The sequence below is a fragment of the Eulemur rufifrons genome, chromosome 7, assembly GCF_041146395.1.
Source record: "Eulemur rufifrons isolate Redbay chromosome 7, OSU_ERuf_1, whole genome shotgun sequence".
Lineage (NCBI taxonomy): Eukaryota > Metazoa > Chordata > Mammalia > Primates > Lemuridae > Eulemur > Eulemur rufifrons.
Window position 1 is genome coordinate 6315432 of NC_090989.1, and position 17127 is coordinate 6332558.

General features: G+C 34.5%; 1 protein-coding gene across 1 annotated transcript in view; it reads left to right on the plus strand.

Annotated features, from left to right (window-relative positions):
- Positions 1 to 14904, plus strand: part of BRWD1 (bromodomain and WD repeat domain containing 1) — a 109689-nt gene extending 94785 nt beyond the window's left edge. The window contains exons 39-42 of the mRNA XM_069474947.1: positions 513 to 680; positions 886 to 1788; positions 3519 to 4436; positions 13763 to 14904. Coding sequence (XP_069331048.1) covers positions 513 to 680; positions 886 to 1788; positions 3519 to 4436; positions 13763 to 14154 — 2381 coding nt within the window. The 3' untranslated portion in view covers positions 14155 to 14904. The remainder of the gene's footprint in view (positions 1 to 512; positions 681 to 885; positions 1789 to 3518; positions 4437 to 13762) is intronic.
- Positions 14905 to 17127: the final 2223 nt, after the last annotated feature.

Below are 17127 nucleotides of genomic sequence, written 5' to 3' on the forward strand. Positions count from 1 at the left end.
TTTATTTTTAGAAATATGAACAGGAACTTCCTTTGGAATGCTGATTGTGTACCTCCCCACCTTTTTTTTTGAGTCTTGCTCTGTCACCCAGACTAGAGTAGAGCAGTGTGATCATAGCTCGCTGTAACCCTGAACGCCTAGCCTTAAATGATCCTCCTGCCTCAGCCTCCAGAGTAGCTGGGACTATAGCCGTATACCACCAGGCCCAACTAATTAAAAAAAAATTTTTTTTGTAAAGGTGGGGGTCTCACTTTGTTGCCCAGGCTAGTTTTGAACTCCTGGCCTCAAGTGAACCTCTTGCCTTGGCCTCCCTAAGCACTAGGATTACAGGTATAAGCCACCATGCCAGGCCCTATGTATGTTTTAATGCCAAAAATTTTATCAGCGCTTTTGTGGAACAGTTTTACAAAAATTGTAAGTATTTTAATATAATGTTATGAAGTAACTGTTTGCTTATGTGTGTAAACATAGGTGAATATATGTAATTAACTGTTCACGCATTTTTTTCTTAGAAAGTGAAATGGAAGATTCCTTAGCTACCTCTCCATCATCTTCAGCTTCAGATAGTTCAGAGGAAAGCAAAGAGAGTTCAAGAGCTCGTGAATCCTCCTTACGTAGTGGGCTGTGCAGAAGTAGCAGTCTCAGGGTGACCAGAACTAGAGCTGCTCAAAGAAAAACTGGTAAGAGACTTAGTGGTACTTTTTACATTGATTGTATCATTGACTTAATGCTATCTACATATAATTAATGTCCTTTAGGCTTTTTAGATTTAGAAAGGAAATCAGTGTTGGCATTAAAAAGTAAGGAAAATCACTAAAATAATAGTCATTAAAAAACATTGAAATAAGGAAAACCTTTTAAATCTTACTGTTACTTTATTTCTAGGTCCTGTTTCTCTAGAAAATGGATGTGGCAGAAAAGCTACTCGAAAGAGAGTCTATTTAAGTGACTCTGATAACAATTCATTGGAGACAGGTGAAATTTTAAAAGCCAGAGCTGGAAATAACCGAAAAGTCCTACGGAAGTGTGCTGCTGCAGCTGCCAGTAAGATAAAGCTGATGAGCGATGTAGAAGAGAATTCTAGCTCTGAAAGTGTCTGCTCTGGTCGGAAGCTGCCTCACCGTAATGCTTCTGCTGTAGCTAGAAAGAAGTTATTACATAATTCTGAAGATGATCAGAGTTTAAAGTCAGAAATTGAAGAAGAGGAACTAAAAGATCAAAATCAACCATTGCCAGTGTCCAATTCTCCTGCTACCCAGAATATTGTCAGTGAATCTGAAAATGGAGATTCAGAATCAGAAAGTGATTTGCGGGTAGCCCGGAAAAACTGGCATGCTAATGGTTATAAGTCCCATGCTCCAGCAACTTCTAAAACAAAATTTCTTAAAATAGAGTCTTCTGAAGAAGACTCTAAAAGTCACGATTCAGATAATGGACATAACAGAACTGCCGGCCCATCAACGTCTGGGCAGAAACTTAAGGCAGAGAGCATCTCAGAGGAAGTGGATTCTGAACCAGGAAAATGTGGTGGTAGGAAATACAATACATTTCACAAGAATGCCAATTTCTTTAAAAAAGCAAAGATCTTGAGTGATTCAGAAGACTCTGAATCCGAAGAACAAGATAGAGAAGATGGTAGATCTCATAAAATGGAAATGATCCCAATTTTAAGAAATCTGAAGTGTGACCCTATTGCTGTGTCCCAGTGTTTCTCAGATCATGTATCTGAGACTGATTTAGATTCAGATGATGGCAAAACAAAAGAAAAACCAAATAATTCTATGAAAGGTAATTTAAAACATTTACCTTGGTTCACTGATTTAATCTCACTGTCCTTTTTTTCCCCTATTTCATACATCGATTGTTTTATTCCCTTTAAACTTATCTTTGGTAGCTGTTTCTCTCCACTCTGTATTCTCTATTTTGCTTTTTCTGTTCATCCCTTATATTTTTATGTGCATGCATAACTGTTCATTGAGTGCACTTTAGTTTTATTGACCTAACAGGCAATCTTGGGCTTAATAATGGTTTCCATTAAAGATTTCTGTTCTTGTATTGGTAATGGGGATATTGTATTGGATATGGGCTTGAGAAAAGTGAGACAAGCACATTTATGTCAGCACGTGGTGTTGACAGCTTGAAAAGAGGAAAGAAAGGGTAGGACTGGTTAAAAGGAATGTGGTAAGTAATATAAACAACAGCAGCTAACAGAACTGTTACTGAGCTTTTCCGTTTATCAGGACGTTTTTTAAAATGCTTTACATTATTAACCAGTTTAGTTTTCACATCTTTTCTGAGTTAGGTACTATTATCATTATCCATTTCGTACATAATAACTGGAGCATAGAGTGGTGAAATAATTTGTTGAATTAAGACTGTACTCCTGGTAAATAGGGATTGACAAAAAATGCCAAAGAGCAGCCAGGCGTGGTGGCTTCCGCCTGTAATCCTAGCACCCTGGGAGGCCGAGGTGGGAGGATCACTTGAGGTCAGGAGTTTGAGACCAGCCTGAGCAAGAGCGAGACCCAATCTCTACTAAAAATAGAAAAAATTATCCGGGCAACTAAAAATAGAAAAAAATTAGCCGAGCATGGTGGTGCATGCCTTTAGTCCCAGCTACTCGGGAGGCTGAGGCAGGAGGATCGCTTGAGCCCAGGAGTTTGAGGTTGCTGTGAGCTAGGCTGACACCAGGCACTCTAGCCCAGGTGACAGAGTGAGACTCTATCTCAAAAAACAAAACAAAACAAAACAAAACCACAAAGCCTATAAAGAGCAGAAGGCAGCTAAAGCTAAAATTAAAAGTAATCTTGTGACTGGACCCGTGGAGTTAGGGACAGTTTTAAGGAGGCTAACTGTTAAGTTACTACTTTGCATGTTAGTGCAGTGGTAAACAGAGTTTAGTCTATCTATGTCAATGTGAATAAGTGTCAAGGGCATGGGATGTTAATGATGGGAATGTGGTGTTCTTGTGAATGGTGCTAAGATTGAAAAAGTCACTACTTTAAAGTACAGTCATGTGGTGCATAACAGTGGCAGTCCGAAAAGATTATAATAGAGCTGAAAAATTCCTGTTGCCTAGGGATGTAGCTGTCATAAGGTCATAGTGCAGTCCATTACCTTTTCTGTGTTTAGATATGTTTGGATACACAAATACCATTGTGTCACAGTTGCCTACAGTATTCAGTATAGTTACATGCTGTACAGGTTTGTAGGCTAGGAGTAATAGGTTATAGCATATAGCCTTGGTGTATGTAGTAGGTTATACCACCTAAGTTTGCATAAGTACACTCTGTGATGCTTGCATAAGATGAATTCACCTAATGACGCATTTCTCAGAATGGATCTCGTTAAGCAACACATGACTGTATTAAGAGATGTGGACTATCCCATTCACTGCCACACCTCCTCCAAGTTAGTAAGAATTCTGGTTTTAAGTTGTTTCAAATGTTGAACATTTTTAATTCCTTTAGATTCACTCTTTTATTAAAGATTAAAAGAAGACTACTCTTAATTTTTAGATTCTACTTCACAAGACAATGGACAAAACAGAAGAGTTCCCAGGAAAAGAGTCTGTTCCAGTGACTCAGACAGCAATTCAAAGGTGGTAAAGAAATCATCAAAAGCTAAAACAGGTCTCCTAAGGATTACTCGAAGATGTGCAACTGTAGCTGCCAATAAGATGAAGCTTATGAGTGATGTAGAAAATGTCAGTTTAGAAAACGTGTGCACTAGAAGCAAAAACAGAAGGAAAAAAACCATTCGTTTTGCTTCTACCACAGCTAAAAAGATACTAAGTGATTGTGAGGGAGATGTAAACTGTGAAGTGCCAAATGAGGAGTATGCCTGTGAAGGTAAGGCAGTTGAACGTGACTCAGAAAGTAGTACAAAAAATATTAGTCAGTCTTTACATGGAGACTCAGACTCTGAAGGTGTATTGAATTCAGAACACAAGCAAAGGCATACCAATAGTCACAAAACAAATGTACCATCTAAAACGAAAAATTCCTCTATTGAGTCTTCAGAGGAAGATTCAAAAAGCCATATTCCAGGGAGGGAGATTGGTAGAAAATTTTCTTCTGAGTCAACTTTGACACAAAAAGCTACCGTAGAGAATAACTTTGAAGAGGAGCTGAATTACGGGCTACGTAGGTGGAATGGCAGAAGACTCAGGACCTATGGAAAGGCTCCTTTCAGTAAGACAAAAGTGATTCATGATTCCCAGGAAGCAGCAGAAACGGAAATAAAAAGGAAGAGACTGCATCCTGAATTGGAAAATGTGAAAATTTCTGAAACAACCGGGTGTTCAAAGTTTGGACCTGACACTAGTCCCAAATTATCAGATTTGGGATCTGTTACTGAATCAGATATTGACTGTACTGATAATACAAAAGCCAAAAGGAGAAAAACGAAAGGAAAAGCAAAAGTAGTTAGAAAAGGTAAAACTTTTACAGCTAACATATCTAAAACTGTGAGACGTCAAAGACAAAGCAAACGTCCTAGGTTAAGTGTGGATGATAATGACTGGGAGGATTTGGACTATGCAAAGTCTAAAAGAGTTCTTCGACGTTCAAAAATAAAAACAAGAAATCAGGGTAGAAGGACTGTGAGATACCATGATGGTGATGATGATAGAAGCTTAGAAAATGTGTTAGATTTCAATGATTGCACCTTATGACCTTGAGGGAAAGCCAGTTCATTTGAAAGGAAATGGACTGGAATTTATGGTGAAAGCTGGCTGTTCAAATTATTTTTTTGTCTTACAATTCAGGGAATATATTTATATTTTTCTATGAAAAGTTATGAATGTGACTAAATCATGACTGTTATTTTTATTTGCACTTGCTGGTCTTTGAAGCAGCATTCAGCACAGGTGCCAAAATATGCTTCATTTTGGGGGCAGACCTATTTTGACAGTATTTGACTACATATGGTGAGAGTTTGAAATATGTTAAAACACTAGATATCCTGGTTAGCAAAACCAATGAGCATTACTTTCATGGTAGCAAGTGTCATGCAGTTATTTTCTGAATTTGTCAAGAGGTGGTAGTTTCTAACCCCTGTCCTATAGTAGTATAACAATTTCACAACACCCTATGTTTACAGATTCTTCATAAATATTATGTGCATACTGACATTATAATCAAGGAAGGTGTAACCATGATCAGTAGGCAAGGTACCTACCACTTTGTTCCCCTTTCCCTGGCTACTTGAGTAGAATGCATTATACCAGATTTGGTCATTTTCATTGAAATGGTTTCCAGTTTTCTTTCCAGATGCTGTTGGGTCTTTCTCTTTTTCTTTCTAAGGAAAACATGATTTTATTTTATAAACTTGAATTTATAAAGTTCTGGTAAATTATTTTTAATGTTTTGAGTGCATATTTTAAACCTCTAAGGCGAGAGCATAGTTATAGCATTCTCTCTTAAACTGTGCACTAACAAAATGCCATATAATTTTTCTTCTGTCCAAGATCTCCTGGTTTCCATTATAAGGGATTTAACCAAAATCTTGCCCTTCCTTAATTTTACTCTGTGAAATAGAGGAGTTTGTGTGCCTTAGATTTAGGGAAAGTGTGTTCTTTGAGTGAGGGCTAAAAGAATATTTAAGTTAATATGTAGATTTCCCCATCTGTATTGAAACTGTAGAGTTGAGTTTTGTTAAAAGAGTGCAATTGCAAATCTTACCTATATAGGAAAATAGTTAAATGTCATTCTCCATCTCTTTGTTTTAGTTTACTGCTGCCATGTGCAATCCTAAGCATTCTTTGCTGGGGCAACTAAGTGTATCTTTAAGTGACCTCTAGTCTAAATATAAGAAACTGTCATGTTTTGTGGGAAAATAATTTTGGGATCCATTCAAAGTGAAACTTTATCACATCAAATACTATAATATACTTACTTTCTAGCCAAATACTTCATAGGTTATGCCACTCCAGTGTAAGTGGCCATTCCTAGCTTGTTTGTGCCTGAAGATGGACTTGATTCAAATGGTTTACATATTTAGTAGGTAAGGGGTATATTACAGTACTCCTGCCTTTAAGTTATTTATTGGCCCTTATTGTGTTTGGTTTCAGACAAAATTAACCCTTTTCTCCTGTGAATCTTTGAGGTGGCAGATAAGGAAAAGCATCAGACTCTGGTATCACTGTTAGGGTGTGTTCTTACGTGTTCCTACTTTTTAGTTATCTATTCCATTCGACATGGTAGGAGGTACTTTTTCTTTCTACTCTGATGTAGGGGGAAGGATGTTTTGGACATTACCAATTGAGATAGGTGGGTTACCTATCTCTTATGTGATGGCTTGGAGAGACATCACCACTTCAGAACTATGATGCTTTTCTTCTCAAAGCTTGTGTTAAGTGTATAGTAGACAGACTGATTTATGATAAATGTCCTCTACTATGGACCTGAAAAAATTAATAGGATGCCTTTTACTTCCCTAATTTTAAGAACTGGTGACAGATGTTAGATACATTAATTTATTTAAACTCTTCTTCAGCTTCTTTGTTTTATAATCTGTTCTCAGGGTTATTAACTCCATGTTTACCATCATCTGCAAAAAGGTACCAAAAAAATCCATAAATAAATATGGAATATGTTCAATAAGTACCTAAATTCTTTTGGCAAACTGATACTTTGACAGTTTAGGCTTCATTAATGGAACTGTTCTCATTCTTTGGAATGAATTAACTGGTCATTGATTGATCAACCAATTACTAATTTTTCTTTTAATCTAAAATGGTTAGACCCTTGTGTATAGAAGCAGTATTTTGGTTTAATCAGATTTGGTTTCATCAGAAGAAGCAAGAATGGACCTGGTGACTTTAAAAGCATGACTGACAATGTTAGCTTCTCAAGTTCTGAAATAAAACTAAGGGATTATGGAGAAAATAATTTTTATGGGTTTTTTTGGTTATGGTGCTATTCCTAAGGTTAACTTTGAATATGTGACACACTCCTAAGTACCTTTAAGGAAAATTAATAAATCATTAATAGTTAACAATGTTTACATTGAGCACTAGAACATGTTTGACTTTCTTTCTCTTTTATGCGAAATACACAGGGATTTAATGCACAGGTGTACTTTAATGTTTAGGATCAGTTTGTATTTTTCTTGAGAGAAAGACAAAGGGTTATAAATTGAATGTGAACTGATCCGGAAATCAGTGCTATAGCTTTCCATTGCGCTTGAAGTTCAACTTAATGGTGTATATGAAAAAAAAAATTCTACTTTTTTGTTTCCTGTGGTTGTGTATGTCCAGAATCCTATGAATTTATTCATTTATGATTTTCAAGAAAATGTTTTGAAGTATTCAGATTTGATTTTTGCTTCCTTTGAAAGACTAATTTTATAATACTAATACCAAGCATATTACAGAAAAAAATTTCAACATTTAAAAGATGAGATTTAAAAAGCACTTTTTTCATGTCCTACTTACTTAAAAAGGGTATACTGACAATGTGAAATAACTTATGAATAAAAGGAAAAGTTTATCCCATATTCAGATAATTCCTAGGGTGGTCATTGTCACCCCTTCCTGCTTTTTTTTTTTTTAAGTGGAAAATCTCAGATTAAGTCATTTCTCAATCTAGTGATTCTTGGAAAGAATGATATAGCAGTTATTCACAACTTCCAAGTTATAATAGAAAGATTCTTCCAAACATTAGAAAGTTGTACCTAAAAAGGAATTGGTTTTATAAAAAAATGGAGGAAAGGGACTTATGTCTTAAGAAAAGGCACTTCAAAACCTAAAAGTGCAAATTGAAAAAGGGGATATAAAACAAACCAATAAAAACACCATCTGATGGTATTACTGTCCATAAATTAAGATGCATCACTAAGCCCTATGCACTCATTGACTTCTTCAGTGAAAATTCTAACACTGTGTACACACTACATTTCCTGTCTCTCTCCTAGACATTTTCTCTTTAGAATAATCAGAACACAATTTATTAACCTCAGTGTGTGGTATTAAAAACCACATTGGAAGGATTTTAATCTCTTCTATCAGTGTAAGTTGAATTTCATTGCGCCAACGGAAAAAAAAACCTAGAGGTTTGTATATCAGTAGACTGCAAGAACATTGTTAAAGGTGCATACAGTATTTTTTCTGTTTTCCTTTATAGTCTGATTTATTGAATTTTCAATAACATTTAAGTGGCTAGAAAAAGGTCTTTTTGCTTTGCCCTTTTATAGCTGAAATAACCAGCTCCATTCTTTTCAACAATATGTTAGTCAAAATATTTACTATATCAGGTATTTTGTAGTTATCACCAAATACTGTAGTTTTCTTACATTGTATGGAAATAATAGTTCAGTTATTCTAGTATGATGGAGTGAAACAAAGCATAGAGGAGCTTTTCACATGTTAATTATTTTTGAAGTTATACCTCTGAACTTCTGTGGACATTGGGGAATACCTAAAGCAGAAACCCTAGGAAATTTGCAACTTACCAGTTTGAGTCTTCTCTCTTATCCTAGTATTTGGGAACATAAGGACCAAACCAAATAAATTTGTCAAAGCTAGGGAGAAAATGGAGCATTTTGGAAAGAATTTAGAAGCCAAATAGATTAGTAAATGTTAATCCTACTTAATATTTCAAATGGTGAATAGAAAGGAGTAAAGAGTAAAGCATGTCATGCTGAGGGCTGTGTTTTCTTATATTTTAAGAAAGTTTATAAAGCTCTTTAATTACAAATGTTGCCTGAGGATACATGGTGATACTCAAGAGATTTTTACCAGTCTTTTTAATAATCTGTCAAGCTGATACCTATTGTTAATTGGTAGAAAAATATCAAGATTCTTAATTGGTGTGTGTTCAAGGTTTGGTTTTCTAGATTTGATGGAGTGGGAGAGAGTCATAACATTTGGATCCTACAAATCTGCAGGCAGCATGTAAATAATGATACATCTGTTTCTTAAGTATGGCAAAATGGATAGTTTCATTGAATTATCCATGCTACGGTATATTTTCTGGTCACATTTTAGTTCTTAAGTCAATTTTAAGGTAAGTTTTATCATTTACTAAAACTCTTAAATGGAAATTTGGACTGTGAAAGGAAAGAAGTAATCTAACTAAACTAATTGAAATGAGATGATCAGTAGAGAATGTATGGACAAGAGCAGCCCTAGCCTTTATTCCACAAGGTAAATAATTTAGAAATTACCTTTTTTGAACAGTGGTTAAAAGTTAAAAGACTCTCTAATTTTTAATATATTGAAGTTAAATTTCTGAGTGTGGATCAGTCCTTGGATTGTACCTACACATTCAGTTCACCTATAAAATTCCAACCATGTCATTATAGAAGCCTGTCAAAAAAGCATATCTTTAATTTTCCACTCGAACATAAGATCTTTAATGTTCTAAATTAACTCATTCATCTAGGAACCTGTTTTAGTCAATTACTAACTAAAATGGTAGAACATAAAAAATTTAGCATTGTCATCTTAACTAGCAAAAGGCTTAAAAAAAATCACTCCAAGCCAAATACATTCTAGCTGGTTAATTCCATAAGGTCTGCATTATGCTGTCAATTTCCTTTTCAACTCATATTTATCTCTTGTCCTAAGTAGTTCCCCACTGGTAATTTCTTCTTCTTGTGCAGGTAGAACACAGGGATGCAAGGTGTAAATATGAGCTGGGGGGGGGACTGAAGTGAGGTTGCTTGAAAAAAGGGGTTTGTCACTAGATGGTCTGTGACCCTGCTTCTTTTCATTAGTAAGGTAGATTGAAAACCTACTTCTATTACTCTATGCTGCCTACATTTAGTGTGAAAAGCTCTTGAGATCTCTCTTATAAAAAGTTAACTAAGCAGGTAAGCGTAGGTACTTGAATTCATACTTCATAAAGTTTTTACTAGATTTTTATAGAATAATTGGTAATAGCCATCACAAATCTTTGAGAATTGTAGGAATGACTTACCAATTATTTTCTAGGGATGAGAGAAAACTGTATTGTGCTGAGCTAGATTAGCTATAGTTCCAAAACAAAAAATTTGCAGGTTGTGTGGTGCCCATCATGTAAATTGAACCCTAAAAAGTGAAGAACAATGCTAGTTTACTGAATTATTTCTGACAGTTTCTTCACTTGATAATGCCATAGAAGTTAAGACTATAATGTTAACAGCTTCCCCTAGAAACAGAAAAGTACTTAAAAACCTGCTAAGTTACAGAAACCATTTTTTTCTATGGTCGTTCTCTAAAGATACTTCAGTTTATGGGATTCTTTTGGGAATTTGTTTTAGGAGAATGACTATCATTGATAAATGCTATTTGCTTTCTGAGTTTTGGGATCGTTTCACTGCCCTTCAATGAAGGGCAGACAAAGAAGAGAGCATATATCTCTGAACCAGTTCTGATAAAAGGCTTGCTCAAGGGAGGTTATAATTTACAACTAAAAGGTTTACCCACTATGTGGATTTGAGTTATCCATCAACCACAGCAACCAATAATGTCAAGACTTCAAAAGAGTATGAAACAGTAGTACATTTTCATTTTTAGACATTATTTTCTCATTCTCAGATTTGCTTTAAATGCTCCAATTTAAAAAATACAGATCAGATTTAAAAATTTTAATGCTTCTATAGTAATGATGTGAAGTTTCTGGACTTAGGAAGACGGTTTTGTATAATGAAATACCATAACTGGAATATAAGTAATCCTTAAAATGTAGAAATTAGAGATTAATGTTTTGAATCATATAACTGTCTATATCCAAGTTTCTATTCACCACAGACCATTTTAGAACACACAAAGATACCTGAGTTATAATTGAAAGTGGTCATTCAGGTAAACTGTCATGGAGTGCTACTACAGATGGAAATTCTTACACTACTGATAAGTTTTTGCCATTCCCAATTAGGAATCATTTACAGGAAAGCAACAGTGCCACAAGCATTCAGTGACTTTCCCAACACATGTGACTAACACAAGACCATTGGGAAAGTAGGATTTGTGGGTTTGTACTGACTACTTAGTATTAAATGACACTGTCACAAATGTATTGTTAGAGCAGCATTCTCCAAAGTTCTTAAGCTTGTACCCTAACACATTTGCCTTCTCTGAATTATCCTGTATATATTTCTAAAAACTGTTTGTAGTTTTCTCAAGGAGAATAAAGCACTTTATAATTTACCCAATTTTCAGTAATAAAATTAACACTGACTTAAAAGTATGTATTTTTTTTAATTCCCCACAGTCACTCTTCTGTCTTCCTCAGTTCTTATCTTCATGATTCTATGAAATTCCTGTTTTATTAATATTGCATAAGACTTAAGAGATACAGCTTTATCACCTTTATCACTGTATACAAAATAATTTTCAGATTCTCCGTCTGGGCATAGTTCTTTATTTGAAGTTCAAATTTCCTTTAAAAAATATTTTTAAAAACCTATTTTTAGTTTTTTTCTGCAGAATCTTTTCCTTTATTCTAGATTACAAATAAACGATATGTCTTGGAGCTAGTATTACTAGATTGTCAGTATAGGTACTTCCGTAACTGCCTCAACTTAAATCATTTTGTTACAAATGTTTAGTTGAAATAGGATTTTATTTATATGAGTCAACTGGATGGGATATGTTGTTGCGGATAAACTGGTTGTCTAATGTTTTTTCAACATGCAAATGGTGCAGATAGTAGATAATAGTTTATTTTCATCGTATAATGAATTACAAATTTCACCTTTGTTATATATTTAAAATTGTTTCATTTACCTTTTGTAATATATTAATTTATATTCTAGCATTTGCCTAACATTGATTTAATATGTTAAAGATTTATTTTGATATAGAGTTGATTTGTTGGAGGTACTAGTTCATGATTTTTAAATTCCTAAGAAAAAAAGCCTTTGAAGTGGTAGACACTATACTTTAAGCCACTTCTCTTTCCACAGAGCCCACCCAAAGGAGGTGAGAAGGGCATACTGCAAGAGAGTAATGTTATGATGATCATCTTAGCCTACTAAAATGCCATTTACAATGCCTGGTGACGTACATTGAACAAAACATGGTGTCCTTAGAATTTCACTGCAAAAGCAAGTGAATCACATAAGTAAACTGGCAAAAAGGACTGATGGGTGTGTTGTGGAGTTGCTCTGAGTGTAGTATTTCCTAACCTATTGTGGGGAGAGCTCTTCTTGAACTTAGAGAAAGCTCAATTTCACAGACTTAAGGGGAAATCTGAAGGGCTTTCATGGTGATGGTAGAGGACTTCCTTGTAATTCAGGCTACATGAACATGTCCACAGAAATAGTTTTTACCTGTACTCATTTGCCCTTTCATCAGCTTGGTAACAGAAGGGTAAATGTCTCTGTAAAAAAAAAAACTAAGGCTGGTACTTGGTAGTTCATTGCTACAGAATAACTGTTCTTGATAGTGCCTGACCAAAAAAAGCCCATATTTTCTAATACTTAGCAGTAAAGAAAAGAATATGGTGGCGTCCTCAGAAGTCTAATGTGGATGCAAGACATCACTTGTGGTTATTTTAGTGATCTACAGCCTGTCTTTATTGACTGAAAAATGCCTGGAAACTTCAGGTGGAATCTTAACACTGTCTTATCAACTATTGTGTACCAAGGCAGTTGTAGATAATTTGGCTCTCCATGGCTGCAAGACTAGCTTGTCAACAGGTAATACCTAAAGTTCAGGGTCTGGTGAACTTCAGATGCATACAAGAAATGCCATTTCTGTTCTAGAAGAGTACTAATTAGACCTGTTTGTGCAATTTGAAAATCTGGCTTTGAGACATTGGCAAAAATAAAAATATTTGAGCTCTTCCTAAGTTTGGTAAACATGGAGTAGTAGGTCTGGCATCATGTGGTTCCTCTGCATAACTCCAGTGTGCTCTGAAGCCACCCTCTGAAAACTGCCTCAGTCTGCATGAAGGACAGAACCTCTCCAGAGTGCTTTTTGTTCTGCCTGTTGGCTGGCAAATCCCTTCACAATTTTTAGCTCTAAAATAACACTTCCTCCAGGGAAGCCTGCCTTGATCCCTTAGGCTGCTAGGTTAGGTTTCCAGTACATATTCTCATAGCACTCTGTATTTTTTAGTTCCTTAAAGCAACTATATGTATATGGGTATAATTATTTTTAGAATCTTTATCCTAATCCTGTGTGTGGCACATAGCTAGGTCAGAAAATATCTAAATAACAGTAAAGATTTAATAATTATAAAAATGTTGAAATATCTGAAGCAATGAATCTAAGATTAATGTCACATTTCAGTTATATAAAATCAACTTACACATTCTTTTTGTCTACAAATTACCAATTTTTGGAATAAAGGAAATACTGGTCTTAGAATTAAAACCTTAAGGATCTTTTGAAGCCAGAACTGATGCTGTGTCATCAGTCATGGTATCATTTTCTTCATGTTTAGTTTCTAAAGAAATTATTTCAGAACTTCTATTAAATATTTTAAAGTAGTTAGAGGGTTAGAAATGATACCAAAAATTTAAAGCATATATGGTTCTATTTTAAAAATTTGGATTTTAAAGTGGTTTTAGATGAGTGGTTTTACGATGCTGAAGGAATTTTTAATCCCATTTTTATAAATCTGTTTTAAGTGATAGTTATTATAGACTGTAGATAAGGAAATGTAAGGTTATATGATCAATGTCAAAAAGCTTTAGTATTATCACTTACGTTTTTTAATTTAGCAATGTTTTAAAATTGAGGAATGAGTGTTATTGAGGAATGTAAGTAGTAGTAAAATCTTGTGTTACAAGATTTTTGCATTTACATGAACTTTCACTCATTTTTCAGAATCTGTTCCTAGAGACAGAGAACCCAATACAAAAATGAGAACATGTATGCATAATGAGAAGGATGCAGTGCAAATGCCTAGTGAAACTCTGAAAGCAAAAATGGTACCTGAGAGAGTTCCCCGCAGATGTGCTACTGTTGCTGCAAATAAAATAAAGATAATGAGTAATCTAAAAGAAACGATTTCAGGACCAGAAAATGTCTGGATTAGGAAGAGTAGCAGAAAACTGCCCCATCGAAATGCTTCTGCTGCGGCTAAGAAAAAATTACTGAATGTTTATAAAGAGGATGATGCAACTGTAAATTCTGAAAGTGAAAAAGAGCTAGAAGATATTAATACCAAAATGCTTTTTTTTAGGCGGTTCAGATCCTGGAAAGAAAAAGCACAATAGTGACTATGAGAATGTAGAAGTGGTGTCTGAAAACAATTGGGCCACAAGTAAACTGGCAGTTGCATTCTGCTCCTAGCTCTAAAGTCAATTCCTTATTGGCATCTTTCAAGGAATTTTCTAAAAGCCATAATCCAGTGGGTTAAAGTAGGAGGAAGGCTTCCTCCCCGTCAGCTCTTGTACAGACAGCACTACAGGGAATTCTGAGGAGGAAATAGATTGTGGAGCCTGTAGTTGGAGAGGTGGAAAGAAAGGACACATGGCTTGCTATAAGATGACTATTTCTTTCCAGAAAGCAAGGGCCTTGAAGAAATCTCTTGATTCCTTAGAGGAAGAAAATAATGGGAAGTGTACAGGGTATGTAGGAAAAATGCCAAGGACTGAAAAAATGTCAAAGTCTCAACCTGATGCTAATTTTAAGGGTTCTCCATTAGAGTATAAAAATTTACTATCATGACTATGGTGTCATTACTGAAATCAGAAGGAAAAAAAATTAGGCTTATTTTCAAAGGGAGTGTAGTGAGCCTTTTTGACTTTTGAGTGAAGCAAAAACTTTTCTCCAGATTCAGTCCTTATAATTCACATCCCAAAGGTCAAAACCAATTTAAACTAACTAGAAGGACCAGGGGATTCAAGGATGGGGATGTTGATTATTGAGTTCTGAAGTAGAGTGTTGGAAATAGGCAATTAGAGAAAGTCCATTAATGTCTTATTTTGTTTGTAATACTGGAATTCATACTGAATGATGACCACTTGATATGACTAATTCAGGGAATATATATTTTTCTATGAAAGATATGAATGTGACAGCTTTTCCTTATTTCTACTTTTACGTAGCAGCATTTGCAGAAATGCCAAAATGTGCCTCATTAAGAGGCAGGTCTTAGAAAATAGAAAGTATAACTTAAGATCAAAACAGTCATATTTTTAGATGATACAGTGAAATCCTCTCTCTCATTTCTCTATAGCACCTTAAAAGTTAGAACCTGAACACTATGAGCAAATTTATTGCAGTCTCATCCCAACATACTTTAATGGCAGCATGTCTGGTCCATTTCATTGTGGCCTTTGCTAGGATCAGAAAATCTGGTCATGGTACAATAAAGAATTTATTTGCAATGGGGTTTAATTTGTTAATAGGTATGTGTTGAAATTAAGATTACCAGATTAAATGAATGTACTGTCAAATCTTTATAACATAGTAACGTGTTATTGGAAAAAAATAGAAGTTGTTTTCCCATTTAAAATCTGTGAATATTATATGATTTGCATGTATAAATCTGAAAAAGTAAACTATAGAAACCTAAAGGTTTCTATTCCTTTTTTATTAAGCCTAACGCATATTTTTTGGTTATACAGATGGACCAAGTGTCTACATTACTTGAGAAATTTGTGTGTGGTTGCATGTCTGTTTTAAAAAAGGCTTTATTTGTGTGGATTTTTTTTCTTTCCTTTTTTTTTTTTTTAGCATAAGCCAGAATATTCTAACCTACAGAGTCTGTGTCCTTTGCTCTCTTTGTACTATACTTTTGTCTGAAATACTGCTCCCCAGTATCTTGTGTTACTAGTACAGGTGAGAAAGGGAAGAATTCCTAATAAACTATTACTTTTAGGTGCATGGGGTTTGATTTTTGAGTTCTAATGCTTAAAAACTTATTTCCAGTTCTAAATTTACACTCAATTTACAATAGAAATTTCTTGTTGGGTATATTATATCAACAAATACCATAAAGTGAAAATATTTAAGTCTCAGTGAAGACTATTTTATGCAAAGTTTTTTGGCAATTTCAGTGTAATGAAAGAATTTAAGCTTTGAATTTATAATTTACTGTGGTGGGGTTAACTTCTGTTAGTATTTGCGATTGTATCATCAGTTTTTCATAATGGAATCCCTTTTCTGGCGTAGTATTTAATTTGAACATATGTTTGCCTTTATTTTTCTAAGTGCCTGGCCTAAATTTATTGTAACTGCATGAAATAAGCATTTGTTTAAAATTTAACATTCTTGTAAAACTGTTCTCTCTGAAATGTATGCAGAATTTAAATCATGGCCAAATGTATTATCATTACCTACTATTTACTATAATTTTAAACAGCTTTGCAGAAAATATTTCTTCATAATGGAACTGCGAAATCAAATTGAAGATCTTACTGGTAAAAATGACAAATTATTTAACAAAAGGACTAAGACAAGTGGTGCCCAAACAACCTTTTTATTCTGCAATTCAGTTATTATATTAGACCAATTAACCCGGGAGTCCTAATGTAGTTTTAAAATACCGTATTGTTAATCTTGTATATTCTGTCTCATTAAGGATACCCAAAGTTTTCTAAGCTCTTACTGGCTAGCAATTTGGTCTTAATTTGTTTATTCTTAAATGTTCAAATTTTGCTTCAAAATCCAAACCCAAATTTTTTTTTTTGCAATAGATGTGTAAAATTGCTAAATACTGATTTTATGTAAGTGATTTTTGTGGATCATTATTTCTCCACATCTTAAAACAAGATGTTTCTAGCAACTTTGAGGGGTGTTTTTTTTTTTCCCTCAAATCTGAAGAGGCTCCCTCTGACCCCGTAGTAGAATTTACCTTTGCGACTACTGACAAGGTCCCAAAATGCAGGCAATGCTATGTATTTCAGCACAACTAAACAGGAAACTGTTTTCTTTTCTCGTTGCAGTACTGGTTCTTTTCATTTTCAGTTAAGTTATGGTAGTTTTCCCCTTTTTCTCTTGCTTGGGATAGTGCTTCTTGAACTCTGTCTTCCAACACATTTTAAAGAAAACCAATTCAGAAACAATCACATACTTATTAATGAAAGCCTATTTAAAAACTTTTTTGTATTACAGATGGCCAAGTTTAAAAAAGAGCAAACTATTTTTACATTCTCATAAAAATGGGTTTTTTAGATCAGCTTGACAATCGTCAGCTTTTGACATGTGAATTCCTATTGCCAGAGTAAAGGTCTCAGTTTTAT